Genomic DNA, 17,432 nt, shown 5'->3' on the forward strand with positions numbered 1-17,432 from the left:
CAGACACTCTCTCTCTTTCTCTTTTTCTCTCTTTCGCTCTCTCTCTCTCTCTCTCTCTCTCACTGGCCCCGTTTCAGTCCTTTTTTTTAACATGCCCTCGGCCACTTCGGCCAAAACCTTTTTTTGAGAATTCTGAACATATTATACATTAAATTTGTGATTAATTGCTTTGACTGTCTATAAACCTGTAAAAAAACCAAGTCGTTTTTTCATATTTATCTCTATTTTGCCATCATCTACATATAAACACTCAGACACAGGTCACTGGTGGTTTTGAATAATGAGTAGAATGGCATTGTAGTCTTTGAGACCCCTGGTTCCTATCACCAACCCTCTAAAGCAGGGTGGGCAACATGCAGCTCCACAGCAGAATTAGATTTGTAGGTAAAAATAAAATAATCCGCCTTCACAGTAAAATAAAGCTCTGCTGATCGTTCAACACAGTTTAACAATAAATGGTCTTAAACTCTGGAGTTAATGTAGAACTGCTAATTCACCCTTTAACCCTTAAGACTGGCATGCAGACCGTTGGTTACCATAGCAACACAGACAGCAATCTCACCTAGAAAGTAGTTAACAAAACAGCAAAGAGAGATTTAAGAGTTAAGACAAATTTTGGAGACGAATGAACTTATTTGAGTTTATGATCACTCCAGCTGGTTTCCTGATACGTTTAATCTGCAATGAGAAACTGACAAACACTAAAAAGTCACGAAGATGAAGTCAGTTTCTCATTTGCCAGCTTCTCGTTCTAATTTTCCCGTTCCTCCTTAAATGGTGCAACATTTACATTCCGGCGCCTCAGGCACCATTTAAGGTGGAAAATTTGAACAAGAAGCTGGCGAATGAGAATCGACTTCAGTCTCGCAAAAAGTTAAACGTTGGGAGACATTTTACAAGAAACTATTCCACTTTTACGAAAGTTTCCTGCCAGAGATACGAGAAAAGTGGCAACAGCTGAACTTAAGCAAGTCTACATTTTCATGTATATTTTTTTTAGCCTATACTTGTACATTAACACATATTGAGACATATTTGCAGCCAAGATGGTGAAATGGATATAAAGTGTTGTGGCTTCCAAGGTGGTTTGAAATCTGAGTCTATATCTCTTCAATGAACCATTTCATGTTAGAAAATTCTGAATGATTGTTTATATCAACAATTAAATTATGTAGAACCTTTGAAAAACCAGTGCACTTCTCCCTTTAAACATTTTTAAAGTAGTTCACTGCTACAGCTTATAAACAGCTTCGGCCACCATTGATTTCGGGGCCAAGGGGTCATCTAATAAACTTCACTTGCGCTGATAAAGTAATTGACTGGCCCTCAAGGTGGCGCCGGGGATCCCCCGAGAGGAGACGACGAGGCTGAGTGCACGAGGGCTTGTTAAAACCGTTATTGAAATGGGCGGAGTCTCACACACTCACACGTTCTGCATCTCACGCTTCTCACCACGCCTCCAGCACGACTCCTCAAACTGTCACCTGTAGCAACCAGCCCTGAGCCAGCTCACTGATTGGCTGAAAGCTGAGCCAGTAGAAAAGTGAGCAGTGCTGAAGACGTGCACTTCCTGCTCCGCCCTTTCATCACGCGAGTCTGCACTAACCACTCCTTCTCTGCATGCTAATGATCACCATCAGTGGTTGGCAGTGATGTGTATAGTAGATCTAGATAGCCAGAAACACATCAGTCATATCTGTCATTCATTGGCAGGATATCAGAGTTCTTCACAGTGAGGGTGAAGGAGGACAATTTGGTCTGATTCAAATGAAGTTAATACAGTTAGTGCTGAGGGTTCTTTGTGTAAAGATCACTAAATTAATTGTTTTAATGTTTCCAATATTTGCAGGGTTGCCATATACAGTACTGTGCAAAAGTCAGAGACCAGCCTTCATTCGTTTAATATGCAGCCCAAACAGCCATTAAGTACAAGTTGTTTATATTTCTCCACACCTCCAAAGTTCAGTCTTAGAAGTTGATTGATCATTTTCTGGAGTAGCGCTGAGTCGTCTTCTCACAGTGGAAGGATGGACAGAAACACCTGTGGATGTTTTCAGATCTGAAGCAGCTTGATTTTCTCCTCTCTCTCAGAGATGAAAGCTTTAAGTGCTGTTTATCTGATGGGGGCAGTTTTGGTGTCTACCAGGTCTTCCAAGTGGTTGTTAGGAGGCCCATTTTCTCTTTAGCTCTTAATAATTTTTTGAACTTGTGCAATTTTTTCTCCTTTTTTTTTTTACCTCTTTGTTTATGCACGTGGATTATTTTATATCTAATCTCCTCAGAAATATCTCCCGTAAATGAACATCTTGTACTTAATGGCTGTTTTGACTGGAGGTTAAATAAATTGTGCTCTCTGACTTTTGCAAAGTACTGTATTTATTTTTCTTTTAAATGTCCAATTTTTATTTTCTTGTTTTGCAAAATCAGCATAAATCCATTCTATGTGGAAACAATAAAACAATTCATACAGAAATGTGTTCTTAGAGAAATATTAGGGAAACGATCTTACAGGATGATTAAAGATGCTGAAAAACCATTCATTTGTACGTAGGAGAGTTACTGTCTCCTTAGCGCCACCTTCAGCTGTCTAGATGTACTATACATATTGTATTGGCACTGTGAGTGTCAGAGGTTGTGGCTGGTCAAGGTCACTATAGTAACCGTGCCTGTGTTCTTGTAGGTCCCCACACAGCCACCGGCCCAGGGAGCTCCACCCACAGGAGGCGTGACTTTTTATAATCCCTCTCAGTTTGCACAGGTAAGAGGTGCTTTAATTATTAGAGCTGCCAAACGAGTAAAACAATCACAATTAGTCGCATCATTTTGAGCAATTTTTTAAATGAACAAAATCTTTAAGATAAAATTTGAGCAAGTAAGACAAATGTGATCAAACGTTTAAGTAAAAAACAACAAACAAAATAACAACAAAATGTGATTAATAATCACTGACTACTATAGTTTATGATGTAGTTTATAATACTGACTACAAAATAATGTGATTGACTAGTTTATATTATGTAGTTTATAATACTGAATAAATGTGATTGAATGTGATTGATGACTAATTTGTTATATAGTTTATAATACTGGCTACATAATGTGATTAAGTGTGATAATATAAACTTGTAATTGTAGTTGCAAAATGTGATTAAATGTAATTACTATTTATTACTACTATAGTTTATAGTACTGACTAAATAATGTGATTGATCAGCTTATATATTGTTTAATACTGATTGTAATTAAATGTGATTACTAGTTTATTATATAGTTCATAATACTGACTGCAAAATGTAATTAAATGTGATAATATAAACTAGTTATCATAGTTGCATGTGATTAAATGTGATTGACTACTATAGTTTATATTGTTTATAATACTGATTATAATTAAATGTGATTACTAGTTTATATTATATAGTTCATAATACTGACTGCAAAATGTGATCATAATATAAACTATAGTAATCATAGTTGCATAGTGTGATTAAATGTGATTGACCACTATAGTTTCTATTATATTGTTTATAATACTGACCGTGGTTAAATGTGATTGATTACTACTTTTTATTAGTTTACAGTACCAACTGCAAACTAATGTGATTAATCATGATAGATTAGGATAGTTTATTTATATAGGTTATAATACAAACTACAGAAAAATGTGATTAACTGTGATTGTTGTAATCCTTTGACGGCCCCCAGTAGTACATAAGTATGTAAACTGCATGGCTGGAAGCTAAAACACTGATCAGTGTTAGTTCGCTGGTGACGAATTGGAGATACTGATGTATAAAACGTACCAGTCCTGACGAATCACAGCGTCCCGTCTAACACTGTGTCTCTGTCAGTCTGCTCCTCCAGCTCGGTCTCGTCCTGGGCGACTGGGGCAGCGGGAGTACCCCACACTGAAATAAAGACACGGATCGCTGTGGTTCTACAACACTTAAGGATGAATTTCGATCCAGACTCAGAAGCGCTGGTCCACCGTCTGGCCTCCCAGTGGTCACCACCTTCATCTTGTTCGCCGTCATCATCCCAGTTTATTCCATGTTTTTCTTTTACGAGTGTATGATGGTCTATACAGGCAAGCCATCGCCCTCAAGAGACGCATTAGCCCCGTCTCTCGTCTCTACTCTTCTTCTGTCGTCTTCTTCCTCTGACTCTTGTTTGCCCTGTGTCTTGATTGGAATGCTCTTCCCTCTGAACAGTGTGACATTTAAGTGCAATAATATTGTTTAGATTCGTTTAGTTTGCCTAATTGTAACTGCATTTCAGCCCTGTGTGTTTGTGAGAGCGAGCGAGTATGTGTGCTTGTGTGAGAGAGAGAGAGAGAGAGAGAGGGGAGTGCCGGTGGGAGGCAACCAGTGCGGGCGAGGTGTGGTCATCTGGCCCGTTGTTGGCGTGGTAATAGTGAGGCGAGGGTTGTTGGAATATTTTAGGTATTTATTACAGCTTCCTGTTGGAATGAGAAGCATTTATGAAGCTTTTTTTAATCATCACCCCCACAGTCTGTATATCAGAATGAATATTTATGAACTGTAGTCTGCGTGCGCTAAACCCCTGTCCCTGCTCTGCTTCACTCGGATTCATGATTTTTTTTTTTCACTTGTAGAAACATTTTCATAGATTTGTATGATTTATATACGATCCCAACTCAATTGTACATGTATTGCCGCTTTCTCTGGTCAATTCTCGTGATTTTTTTTTTAAAGATGATTTTCATGATTTTATTTCTTTGCCGTAAACTTCAGCTTTTCACATAATCCCCCTCTGTTGCTGGTCTCATTCCATGGCAAAAGTGAGTTGTTTAGTAATTCCAATGGATTACTCTGAAGGAAGCCTGGACTTATTCATTGTGTTTAATTGACTGTAAAACTCTTGACAAGACAAGAAACAAAGTGATGAAAATAAAGATATTTTTGAGCTCTTTAGCACTTGGCAGGATGTGCCGAATGTTAATTTCCTTCCTCATTTGAAAGCGAACTGAAAGGCTGAATGGTTTCGTTTATTTGAGTGTTAAAACAGCGAATAATATATGGTTTATAACACTGTAAATAGTTTTTAAACATGTAAACCATGCAAATTTGAGTCTGTTTATTAAAAGGAATGTAGCTAAACGTTTGCTAAACTCTTCAAAAAAATGTATTTACAATATCATTCTGGAACAAAATAAACAAGGACCCCCCTTGCTATGATCTGGTAATTATGACACTATATACTAAACAGCATAGGTGTAAACATGGGAATGCTTTTGATGCAACCATCCCCATACATTAAGACAGAAAAGAACTCTAACATGCCTATTTGAAGCTTATAAAGGTTTTCAGGAATAAGCTTATGTGCTGATTTAGGTGGATTAGAGCAGGAAAAACAAATTTCAGATGACTAAGGGAGCAGGATTGGGAAACTGTTTACATGCACTTAATAATCTGTTAACTGCAAGAATCAGATTTTGTCAGTAATCTGATCATGTTGAGCACTTGAGTAATCAGATAATGGGGAAACTCCAGGTCTACATGAGTCAGACAATAATCGGATTTCTGCTTTACAACCAGCCAATAAACTCGCAGAGGACGTAAACGTAACGTAAAACACGAAATTCATGCTACAACTTTACATCGAGCCACTTTACCTGAAAATATGAAAATGCGTCATCTAGAAGATGAAGAATATTTAAATCCTTCATTTTGACAAGCATGTATTTGGTTTCAGTGTCGCTCCAAAAGTGTTTTGCTTCGTCTCGCTGCAACGCTGCTTATTTATTTTCATATCGTTTAGTTCTCGCGCATTCACAAACTCAGAAATCTGAAAGAAATCAGAGTTCACATGCACTGAGAAATCTGATCACTGAGCTCAATTCCAGCTCTCTTTATCGGATTTCTAGACCTTACTCCGATCTAAGAATTCGAATTATGGTGTTTACATGACCATTTGAATAATCAGATAACTGCAGAAATCCGATTATTGATTACATGTAAACACAACCAACTGTCCATGTTGAAAAGGCAGTTCTGCCTTTTCATTTTCCACTTGGTCTTCACCTGCTCTCCAGCTGTGTTCAACTCAAGGCGCCCTCCTGTGGACAAAAAGGGGAAAAACAGTTAATTACTCCACATCATAGTCATGAAGAAATTCATCTATGAGTACAATAGTCCTGCTCCCAGGATCAGACTCTGTATAGAGGTTTAGTACTTTTATAGTGAGTTATCTGAATCCAAACCAAGACTTCGTTCAAAGCTGAAAGCCCTTCATGGACGGATATTATATGTTCAAAAATTTGTAGACACCTGCTCCTCCATTTTTTTCATCTGAAATGAAGCGCATTAACAGGGAGTTTGTCCCCCTTTGCTGCAGCAACAGCCTCTACCTTTCTGGGAAGGCTTTACACTAGATGTTGAAACATTGCTGTGAGGATATGATTGCATTCAGCCACAAAAGCATTAGTGGTGTCAGGTACTGATGTTGGATGATCAGTTCTGGGTCCTACATGCGTCTTCTGAGTTTTATACTTTAGAAGTTCTCTTTGGAGACTAGTTTGGCTCACAACACCATACATGTATCTCTCTGCCATGAATGTATTTTTAAACATGTTTTAGGCCAAATCCTTACAGAACAAATATCGTACGTATCATATATATTGTAAACAATATCTCAGACCATAGTGTAATTATAACCATTTCATGTAGTAACTTTCTGTGAGGGAGCTTTTAGAGGTGGACGTCTGGTTCCTATCACCACCACTGTGAACAATTCTGACTGAGTTTCTCGGTGGAATGGCCCTTTAACCCTCTACTGCATTTTGAGAGCAAATTAAAAAAATATTACTTTCTTGCATAAATGGTCCTTGATTTATATTTTCAGACCTGATTATTAACTTCAAAAACATGAAAAAAAATTATAATAATGTGTGCAGGGATCCTTTTGGAGTATGTTGCCTCGAGGCAACATTGTGCAACAATGGAAAAAAATGATATAGAGACGAATGTTAAAAAAGAGGTTTAAATGTGCCCACTAAGAGATGCTATGACAAAGTACATGCTTTTTATTGACTTACTCAAACTCATCCCTTCATTGTTAACCTTACTGTTGTCTTTACATATGTATAATGTTATTGTAAAGTAAGGAAAATGAGTTGCTCTGAGTCAATACAGGGTTAAAGGCAGAGTAACAAAAATATTCTAAGGCATAAAAAGAAGGGAGGAAAATACTCATGTAAAAATAACTAAAAGCAACCTTTTTGGTATATAAAACTATACAAACTATACATTTCCAAAAGTGGAAAAAATTAAATACAAGCAGCTAAATTCACTGTTTAAAAAGGGCATCGGGACACTTTTGGACCTAAGTGTATATGTGAGTGAGTGCATGTGTGCCTGTGTACCAGAGCATTCTTTGCCCGCTGAACTGCGACCTCCAGCATGGCCCGATCAGACAGGATCTTTTGCAGAGTCGAAGAGTCCATTTCTAGCAGCATCCCTAAACACACACCATACATTATACTCTCATATTCAAACACAATATACTTTACAAAACCATTTACTACGTGTAACAGCAGATGCATCACTAAAGCATTAACAAACACACAAAGAAATAAATGATACACATACATGAAGCTTACCGCACATGTAGGACAGGCTCACCTGTGATGTCAGCACAGTGGGCGGGCTCTATGTCCTGCACGAGTCCGAAAAGCGTCTCTCCGATAGCTTCTACTTCATCTTTGCCCAAGCTGTCGCTCACGTCAGTCTCCCCCTGGCTCTGCCCACAGCCAGACATACTGCGAACGCAGGGGGTCAAAACACTGACAACTGTTTTTTAGGGTTGAACTTGACAGTATGATGGTGTTGATCTTTATAGTGATTAATTACGTCACAGTTTGCTTTGCTAAGCACATCATGGGTTTCGTCAGTGCTTAAAAGGCCCTAATCATGGAGACTTCCCACTACCCACTTCCCACTACATACAGCCCATATACGTAAACTAAGCTGCAAAAACAGCTCATTTTGAATTCACTGTTTTTGTGAGGTCACAAAAACAAACACATTTTCATATATCCACCTATTCAGCCTACAGCAGTTTAGCTCTGCCGACTCACACTGAAGTTATAAGGAGTGTTTCAGCTCAAACTGTTTTTTTAATGGGGCACTGCCAATCAGAACAAAGCTTATTTACATATAAATCAGCCTTAAAAGCACAGTTAAAAAGGAAAGTGGTCATGTAAAAATGAATGATGACTGTTTTTGGTATGTAAATCAACACAGATAATGTAAAAGGACCTCAGGGGAAAAAATTAAACACAAAAAATTTAAAAGTATGTGCACTTTAAAGAACACTGACCAACTGCAAGCTTCATTACAAAGACCAGCATAACTGGTCCTGTTAAATTAGATTTATGCCAGTGCGGTCTGCGAAATGTAAAACAATATCATACTCATAGTTACTCTTTAATGTGGCACTACTGGTCTAAATATGCTGATACATACTGTGTATTGTGAACTACTTCTTTCCCACCCAGACACTTAGTCACTTTCACTCACACCCAGACTCACTCTTCTAAAATTTTTAGGGCCGTTTTGACCTTCTCCTCCAGCAGGGTGGGGTCTGACAGCAGCTGAAGCACCGCCTCCTTTCTCTGCTCCAATAGCATACCTGCAGAGTATCCACGGCAACAGGACACAGATATAAAGCAGATTTAAAAAGGGCTTTCTGCAACATGTTTATACGATGAATGAATGAACGGTCAGAAACGTAGGAGGTGCAGATGGATGGACGGACTGGTGACCTGTTATTTTCTGAGTGTGTCCAGTGTTGAAGAGGTCAATGAGATCGTACAGCTGTTCACCCAGAGAGTCGGAGGAGACGGAGTCTGCATCATCAGACTTTGTTGGCGGCGGTTTGCTGAGAAATCAAAATATAGAAAAAATCAACAGTGTATTAATATCATTGTTATATACTGTTATGTATTAATATTATTATATATACAATATAATATTATACATTATTGTTCTAAATGTACTGTAAGTTCAAAAGTTTGCAAATTTTCTGTAAAGAAGGATATTAATATGGAGTTTGTGCTGCAGTAACAGCGTCTATTCTTCTGGGAAGGCTTTGCACTATATGTTGGAACATTGCTGTGAGGATTTGATTGACCATTAGTGAGGTCAGGTACTGATGTTAGACAGTTCTGGAACTCCAACTCATCCCAAAGGTACTGGATGGAGCTCCATCACTCCAGAGAACACAGTTAAGCTCCACAGCTCAATGCTGGGGGGCTTTGTACCCTTCTAGCCCACGCTTGGCATTAAGCCTGGTAACCTCAGGCTCATGTGCAGCTGTGTGCATGTATTACCTGCCGTCAGGTTGCAAGGCTGCAAGTGCTCTGTCCAGTGCTTTGGTAAGGAGCGCTTCATCCTGCAGCATCTGACCAATCACAGCTCCTGGCAACTCGAGCAGCATTCCTGCCACCAAACACAACATGGGGCACTCAGCCAATCAGAAATCTCCATACTGAATTGCTCACTGTACTTCAGTACAGCTCATTATACATAAAGTGCTCAAAGGCAAACTGTAGAAAAAAAGATTTCAACTTGTGGATGCAATCGATTACACACACATTAAGGTATGTAGTGTATTTTTGGTTTTGATTGCTTCACCTTAACGGGAGTTACAGCAGAATATTCAGGGCCTCTTTCAAGATGGTTCTATACAGAACCATTCCTTTTACAAAAGGACCCTTGAAGAATCATCTTTTAAGGGCGCAGTCTTGTTAATGTATTGTGGAAATGGTGCTTTACCATATTCAGAAGTTCACTGTTTGAGTAATAATACAACTTATCAACAATACTTCAGATCCAACTGAAAAATAGCAAACTAGAAGGCTTTTATCAAACCCTCTATTCCACTTCTAATGAAACACTGGGACACTAATTAAGCCTCTATCGCACGCATTATGAGAGCAATTAAATAAAAAAAAATGTTCACTTTGCTTGCATAAAGTGATCCTTGATGTATTTTTGGGCCTGATTATTAAATTCAAAAACATTAAAAAATAATAGTAATGTGTGCAGGGGTCCTTTTGGAGTATGCTGCCTTGAGGCAACGTTGAGCGACAATGGGACGAAATGATTCAGAGCCGCGTTCCCTGAAGTGGTGCAGTGGCTTGTTACTGGCTAAATCCATTCCACTGTCGCTTCTAGGCAACAAATATATTTCTGAAAATTCTCATAACAAAAAAAAATTATACTGAACATTAAAAAAGAAGTTTAAATGTGCCCAATAAGAGATAGTATGACATAGTATGTACATGCTTTTTATTGGCTTACTCAAACTCCATTTATTATTAACCCTATTGTTGTCTTTAAATATGTATAATGTTATTGTAGAGTGAGGAAAATTTGTTTGTTGCCCTGAGGCAACATCGCTCAATAGAGGGTTTGCATGTATAAAACAGAGATCTTCAAACCAGAGCTTCTTCTGGAAAGCTCTCTGTAAGTTGAATACAATTGTAATCTAGATAAGAAGCACTCATAATCAAAGGAATAAATATAACGTGAATGTCAGTCATGCTCTGGTCATCAAAATGAGAAAACCCAACCAACTTGGTTTGGCCTCAGATGAAATATGCAACAAAATACTAATCTAAATCAACTAAATACTGACCTATATAAAGGAAAGAGACACTAATGTGTGTCTCACTAACTTTACTTGCCTTTTCAGTTCATTATTGGGAGCATTTTCAGTTTCAGTCAGTAAACCTGTTTGTCATTTTTCTGATGGACACCAATTAATATGTCTTTAGCTTGGAAAGTAACAAATAAACCAGACATACAGTGTCTTAAGACTATTTCTGAGCACAGTATAACATTAAGATCTGCACGTAGTATCCATTAAAGATACTGAAGACCTCTGCCTGCTGATTCATGACATATCAGTGTATTAAACTGCACAAACTTCCACATAAACGACAGACCTGATTAACGTTTATCAGAAAGGTGATGAATTGATAACATCTATGAGATGCAAGCTCTGCTTTAGCTTCATCGAAAAGGCTTCACCTGTTAGTTTTGGAGCCATATCTGCATGTTTGGGATAGATCAGATCATACAGCTTCTCCCCAAGTGACTCCAGATCCTCTTCGTCGTCCATCACCAAGACGTTAAGATGTGGCTGCTCTGTCACTCCGAGCTCATCGCAAATCAAGCAGCCTCATACTACGTCACCAGCTACACTGTAGGTCAAGAAAAGGCTATAACACGCTACATTTTACGCATTACTAATATAAACGAGTTGCCATATGTATTTATACGTTAAAAAATAGTAGCTACCTTCGGTTCTTGTATAACTTTCAGCTCCACTTCTGCAAACATGTTGCTTCTAACAGTAGGAATAGTTAGGAAAAAAAATGGTGCACTTTCAGGAATTTCAAAGTGAATTTAAAAACAATGCTACAGGTATTCAGGTTTCTTCAATTCTGTTTAAAACGCTGAACTGGAAAGGAGGGCTGGGTGATTAATTTAATTTTATTTTCAATTACAATTTTGGCTTCCAACAACTATAAAAACATATTGGAGACGATTGTTGTGCCGTTTCGCCTTGTTTTGTCTCACAAATCCGGCACGCCTCTTTCCTTTACAATGCCGTGAATTCACCCCTCCCAAAAAGCCAAAATTCATCTAATTTATTTTGGTCTACTTTATTTTTGTTTATTATTTTTACATATGTTTGGTAGTTTTTCGTAGGTTGTGGAAGAGCCCTATAACATGGTTGACATTATTTTTATATTATTTAAATGTTTATATATCTTTTTTAATATTTCTTTTTCGATGTGATTTTTCGGTTGAATTACATTTAAAGTTCATGGAAAAAAGTTTTTTTTTATTTCAATAAATAAGTCAATGCGATATCGCGTTAAACAATCGTGATCTCAATACTGACCAAAATAATCGCGATTATCATTTTTTGCTATTATCGAGCAGCAGTGCTGGCAGGCCCTGTTTTCCACAGAATATCAGTGCATAGAGACTTCAGTGTTTCCCGTGTAGCTTGTTAGCAATAACTAGTTAAAGTTTACCTCTGGTTAAAAGCGAATACACTCGATTTTTTAGCAACTAAGACTTTATTTACGGCAACCGAATTCAGTAAAATGATAGTGCGAAACGAAGTAACGTCAAAAGAGCGCTTACGTAACGTAAATCTACGCACGAACTTACGCTTAAACGGCGCAACCCAGTAACGCTATAAACACTGCCAGAAAATTAAAGCGAACCACCGCAAAAAAACACTATTACAGTTAATTACACTGTAACACGACAGAGCGATAACGAGTACAACATCTACTTCACTATACAAGCGGAAAATCTTAAAATATCACAATAAAAGACCATAATAAATCAGTAAAACACCGCCGTGCTAACCGCTAACGCTACTACTTGTTGTGGTGAACGCGCGCCTCTGACGTAGACAACCCTTGTCGCAAACAACTGACATCGCAATATCCTTCCGCAACCGACCTCCACACATATAGTTCCTATATTTAAACTGTCTTTTTCGTTTCTTACTGCATCTCTACACAGCCAAGCGCAAATAACCGTCAAATATAAACTTCACCCACTTTTTAGAGTCTTAACAACAGGCGACATGCGCTCGTTTTTACTTCTCTTTCAGGCGCAGTGATCTATAAAGTCGTCCTGTGACGCGCTACTCCTTCCTTTCTCTCTCTCTTCCTCCGCTGAGAAGGTAACGTGGTCGGTCTGGTGTTGCGCCTAATACGCTTTAAAAAAGGCGATTTTTAGCGCCAAGTTGATCACAAACTGTGTATGTGTTCGCAAAGTGAGTTGCAGATGTTGTCCGAGGTGTGGAAATGGTGTTATGACTTAGTTTGGTGACATATTTCTCACCGAAATGACTCCGTGATGTTTGCGAGGCCTCGGCTCGGTGTCTCAGTAGCGGTTAGCCACGAAATGCTAACGGCTAATATATGTTTACCCTTATAAATACGATCACAAACATTAAGGTTTCTGCGGCCGTTAGTGGAGAAATAAAGGCTGTGTTCGAGTTCTGCTGATGGTGTGGCTGAATTTGGGCACCTGGTAGTTCATGGTGCCTTGACATGCGGTGTAAATGGCCGGTTGTGGCCGGAGGTAACTTCAGTTTACACACTTCAGCAAGATGGTTCGTCAGATTTATGGAAAATGGGTTGTGTATGGTTCTGTGTGGCACATTTTTGAAAATAGTTCTGCTCCTGTATATGAGTTTGACATCGTATTAGTTACAGAGCATTTTCAAAAAGGTTCTATATAGAACTATAAACTCCATCAATCTAAAGAACCATTTCACCATGCAGAGAACCATTTATATAGAACTCATGGTTTCTAAATGGAACCATTTACTGAAGAGTCATCTATTTCAGGTGTGTAGATGCACCACATGTCCAAAAGTATTCAGACATCCCTTTTAATTACTGAATACAGCTCCTTTGCTTTTACCTGGCTAATAATGCCTTTGTGGTTAAATGCAATCAAATCCTCACAGCAGTGTGAGAGATGAGTAAAAAATGTCGGATGAGCAGCTGTCTGCGGACTATTGGACGTGTTCTTCAGCTGAGCATGCCTGGCGAAGGCTGGGCTCTAAATAGTTTTGGTTAGGATTGTGTCAGGGTTTTATTTATTTATTTATTTTTTTAAAATGGTGATGGTGACATTGCGAGACTAGGTTTAGTCTGTATCTACGAACCTGACCCTTAAGTCTAGAGTAGAGAGCTCTGCGGATCTTCTGTGTGACTGTTAATCGAGCTGTTCTTCTTTGTCTCCTACAGGAACGCCATCATGTCGTCTCACCTGCAGTGGATGGTGATCAGAAACAACTCCAGTTTCCTCATCAAGAGGAACGGACAGACCTACAGCACCGTAAGTGCCAAAGCCTGTTCAGCTTTGCTTCAACTCATTGACCAGTCTGTCTGAGTGCTGCCTGCTGGGTTTGCTGGTGGTCATTTTGGCTAGACCAGGGGTTTCTAAACCCAGTCCCATACTTTTTTCTTTGTAATAGCACCCCTAATTGAGCCCAGTAACTAAATAACAACCCCTAATGAGTTGGATCAGGTGTGTAAACCCAAATGTGCACAGCATTGGGTTGCCAGGGCTGAAATTGGGAACACCTGGGCTAGACTAAAGCAGGGATGATCATCTTGGGTCCTGGAAGGCTGGATTTGGTTGATTTTCCTGGTCTAAAACACCCATTTCTGCTGGACCCTGGAGCTCCAGAAAAAAGAGCTGGGGCTCCTTTTGTCTAAAGTAATATTGTGTTCAGAAAGGACTTCCTTACAGTTTCTTGTCACTGTAGCCTTAAGTGTATTTTGAGTTTCCAAATGACATTCTCTGCTGTTTGATTGAGCTAAGTAGCTCCCCAAAAATACCTTGTAATTTGTTTATATTAAGGAGTGCATAAAACTCAATCTGGCATTAAAACTAGTCTCATTTTGACCTTAACTATTGCTGGCGAAGCTGGTAAGAGTTTTGCTGCCTTGTGCGCAGTGATGTAGCCTTAGTCAAATAGCTATAGTAATGGTTTGTTTTATAGCAAATCCAGACAGAACAGAAATTTTGTAAACATTGTGAAATTGTCTGAATTTGGTGGTGAATTTGTTTTTATCCTTAATTGCATGTGTGTCTCTTTCAGGAGCCAAACAACCTGAAGGCCAGGAATGCTTTCCGTTTCAACGGTCTTGTTCACCGCAAGACAGTCGGTGTTGAGCAGGCTGCTGATGGCAAAGGGTGTAGTTGTCATCCTGAAGAAACGTGCAGGTACCGTACACTGTCCTGTAACTTGTCTTAATGCATAGTGTTTCAGGCTCTGTGTGTTGTGGGTTTTTCGTTTTAAATTCTAAATGGTCACTTTCAAATGGCTTATTGTCCAAATTCAGCTGTTCTACCAGTCTGTGTTCCAAAATAAATACCTTCTGCTGATTGTCTAGTGAAGATACAGGCACTGTTTAATGAGCCATGGGTGTATTTGGCTGCCAGTGAAAAAGTCCTTTTCTCAGTGTGTTGCAGCCAGAAAGGCGCACAAAAGACGTTTGTAGGCTCCTTAGAATTAAAGTTGATGAGCGCCGGTGGTAAAGGTTGCTATGAAGGAAGGCAAAATGAATTTTGGGGTAAAAATGAACTAAAACATACATTTTAGGTGAGTAATCAAGTAATCTGATCATATACTGGGGTAGATGGATATATAAAATTTACACTGGAGCCTCCAAGCCAATGAAGTTTGTGGCCAAAATGAATAGTTTGATCATTATTGAAATGTAATAAAGTTTTAGGTAACTTTTTATTCATGTTATACTCAGCTTGGTGAAGCTGCGTCGTTGGAATGCATGTCATTCAGCGGTGTCCCATCATTATACCCGGGGACTGATGAGTGGATAATCACTTTTGGCAGTATAGCTTTGAGCTAGAGTGTTCATTTGGTCCTGCTCACCCACCTCCATCTTTGTCAGGCTGAGGTTAATTGGCCTTGTTTATTCTATCGCCAAAGATGGCAGCGCTTCTGATGAAAAATGCTGAATTGTTTTCTAGACACTCTTGGGAAAGAATGAACTTGTGGTGTACCTGTATTGAACACAGGCATTACGTTCTTCCTAAAATAGTCACACACTCTTTCATCCACTCAGTGCTGATCGTGGCAGGCTATGATGAAATGCTCGGACGTCTAGAAAGTAGTCACTTGCTGTCACATTGGCGATCGCTGATAATGTTAATGTTGGCGAATTCCAACAAAGTCTGGTTTGATGCAGATTTTGTTGTGGAGCTCTTAGTTGATGCAACTCTTAGTTGATGCCTTCAGTAGAGTGAGTATTTGTGAAAGTGTGGAAATTCACATCTGTCTGGTGATTTTGTTTTAATATCACCAAGGCAAATGATCACTAGGGCACCAGGCTTAATTTTTTTTGTTGGCCAAAATGGGACTTGCAGCCTGGGGCACAGGACAATGGTCAGTGTCAACCCCTGCCCTGTTACCACTGTGTCTTTGCATTTGTAATGTAGTTGCTACTGGACTCATGGTTGTAGTCTAGAATTTCTAGGTGGATACACTTCTCTCAGAAGAGTTCAAGATAGCTGTAGGTAAAGCAGAGCAGTATCACAATGTTTATCGTTATGATAATTTAAGTCATGTCTCAGTTTGCTGATCTGAAAAACGGTTCCCAGCTGCATGTTTCATTGCACAGAGCTTAATTAGTCCTGTTTAACTTTATGTACTGCAACCTAGTATGAGGAATGTTGAACACGATTGTATTTATAGTTTTTGATTGGCTATTTTCCCCCCTTTTAATCCAATGCAAACTGTGTTTCAGGTCAGCGTAAACCTGTCAAGTCATACGAGAAGATCACAATCAACAAGAACTCGCGCACCACACTCAACCGCCTGAGGAACATCATCCGCAAAAACAATTACAGGAAGGACCTCAGCATGGTGAGTAGTTACTCTGGTACTTGCGATGCAGATTTTAGTCTGTTCCCTGCTGATCTACATGCAGTCTCAAAGGCCTAGTTTATTTTGAACTATGCTTGATATTGGAGGGGGAACAAAGGCTTTTCTATGCTTTTATCAGCTAACAAATTAGGCTTTTTCACCCTGTCACGCCTCTTAAACACCTCTCTTTTTCTCCCCATCAGGCGGCTCTGAGGCGTGCCAGTGCTATCCTGAGGAGTCAGAAGCCTGTGGTGGTGAAGAAGCGCTCCAGGACCACCAAGAGCACATAAACACCCACCTCACACAACACAGTCTGAGTTAATAAAGTGTTTTGGTCAAATATCTCGGATGTGCCGTCATTTGGAGTTCTTTGGTAGACTTTCACTCAGTCTTCAGCGTCAGCGTTAACACTTTACAAAAGCCTGCGACCGCAGGCAAACTGGAAGGGCCCATACGTTTTTCCTTGGGTTTCATTGTTTCCTCCTGAGGTCTGTTTGTGACCCTTGTGTGGTCCTGTGCACCAAAAAGTGTTAATTCATTTTTACATGACTTCATCAGCCTTTCTTTATCCTTTAAGCAGGCTGTTTGTTACTGGGCCTTTAAGATGGCTATAAATACCTTCTGCTCTAGTTGGCTGATTTGTGCTGTGCCTCATTTAAAAAAAACAGCAAGAAATTAGAAAATGCTCCTTATAACTTCAGTGTGAAAGGGTGAGGCTAAACTGCTGTAGGACAAATAAGTGTGCATGTAAATGGAGATTTAAAACGAGAATTTAGGTATTTTTTTATTGTGGAAGAGCCTTAAAAATATTTGTGGGCTGTCACGACTTTATATTGACCCTCAGCTCAGCTGAACCCATTCTGGAAGTGTGGACACTGGGTAGAACGTCCATATGTTCCGTCCACCGGTTACCAGGTTATGAAATGTTTGTGGGGTACATATATGGGGGCTGCATTAGTTGCCTACAG

The 17,432-nt window shown here is 39.2% G+C and overlaps 3 protein-coding genes across 6 annotated transcripts in view; 2 read left to right on the top strand and 1 right to left on the bottom strand.

Moving 5' to 3' along the window:
• Positions 1-5,120, top strand: part of sec16a (SEC16 homolog A, endoplasmic reticulum export factor) — a 47,239-nt gene extending 42,119 nt beyond the window's left edge. For 3 of the 4 annotated variants that reach the window (XM_036588328.1, XM_036588330.1, XM_036588327.1), the window contains 2 exons: positions 2,681-2,758; positions 3,852-5,120. In XM_036588328.1, coding sequence (XP_036444221.1) covers positions 2,681-2,758; positions 3,852-3,917 — 144 coding nt within the window. In that variant the 3' untranslated portion in view covers positions 3,918-5,120. The remainder of the gene's footprint in view (positions 1-2,680; positions 2,759-3,851) is intronic. The other variant, XM_036588326.1, reaches the window with a different exon arrangement.
• LOC118820170 lies at positions 4,693-12,471 on the bottom strand. The gene is made up of 8 exons (XM_036588331.1): positions 11,328-12,471; positions 11,058-11,230; positions 9,353-9,461; positions 8,786-8,901; positions 8,553-8,652; positions 7,644-7,780; positions 7,385-7,479; positions 4,693-6,079 (listed from the first exon to the last, which is right to left on the bottom strand). Exons 2-8 carry the CDS (start codon positions 11,146-11,148, stop codon positions 6,062-6,064), a joined length of 666 nt encoding a protein of 221 aa, XP_036444224.1. The 5' UTR covers positions 11,149-11,230; positions 11,328-12,471; the 3' UTR covers positions 4,693-6,061.
• A 182-nt stretch (positions 12,472-12,653) lies between these two features.
• Positions 12,654-16,808, top strand: rpl28 (ribosomal protein L28). Its single transcript, XM_036588332.1, is given in 6 exon segments — positions 12,654-12,738; positions 13,817-13,907; positions 14,677-14,766; positions 14,768-14,801; positions 16,346-16,464; positions 16,668-16,808. Coding segments are annotated over 5 exon segments (411 nt in total). The 5' UTR covers positions 12,654-12,738; positions 13,817-13,826; the 3' UTR covers positions 16,755-16,808.
• Positions 16,809-17,432: the final 624 nt, after the last annotated feature.

The sequence above is a fragment of the Colossoma macropomum genome, unplaced genomic scaffold (assembly GCF_904425465.1).
Source record: "Colossoma macropomum unplaced genomic scaffold, Colossoma_macropomum, whole genome shotgun sequence".
Classification (NCBI taxonomy): Eukaryota; Metazoa; Chordata; class Actinopteri; order Characiformes; family Serrasalmidae; genus Colossoma; species Colossoma macropomum.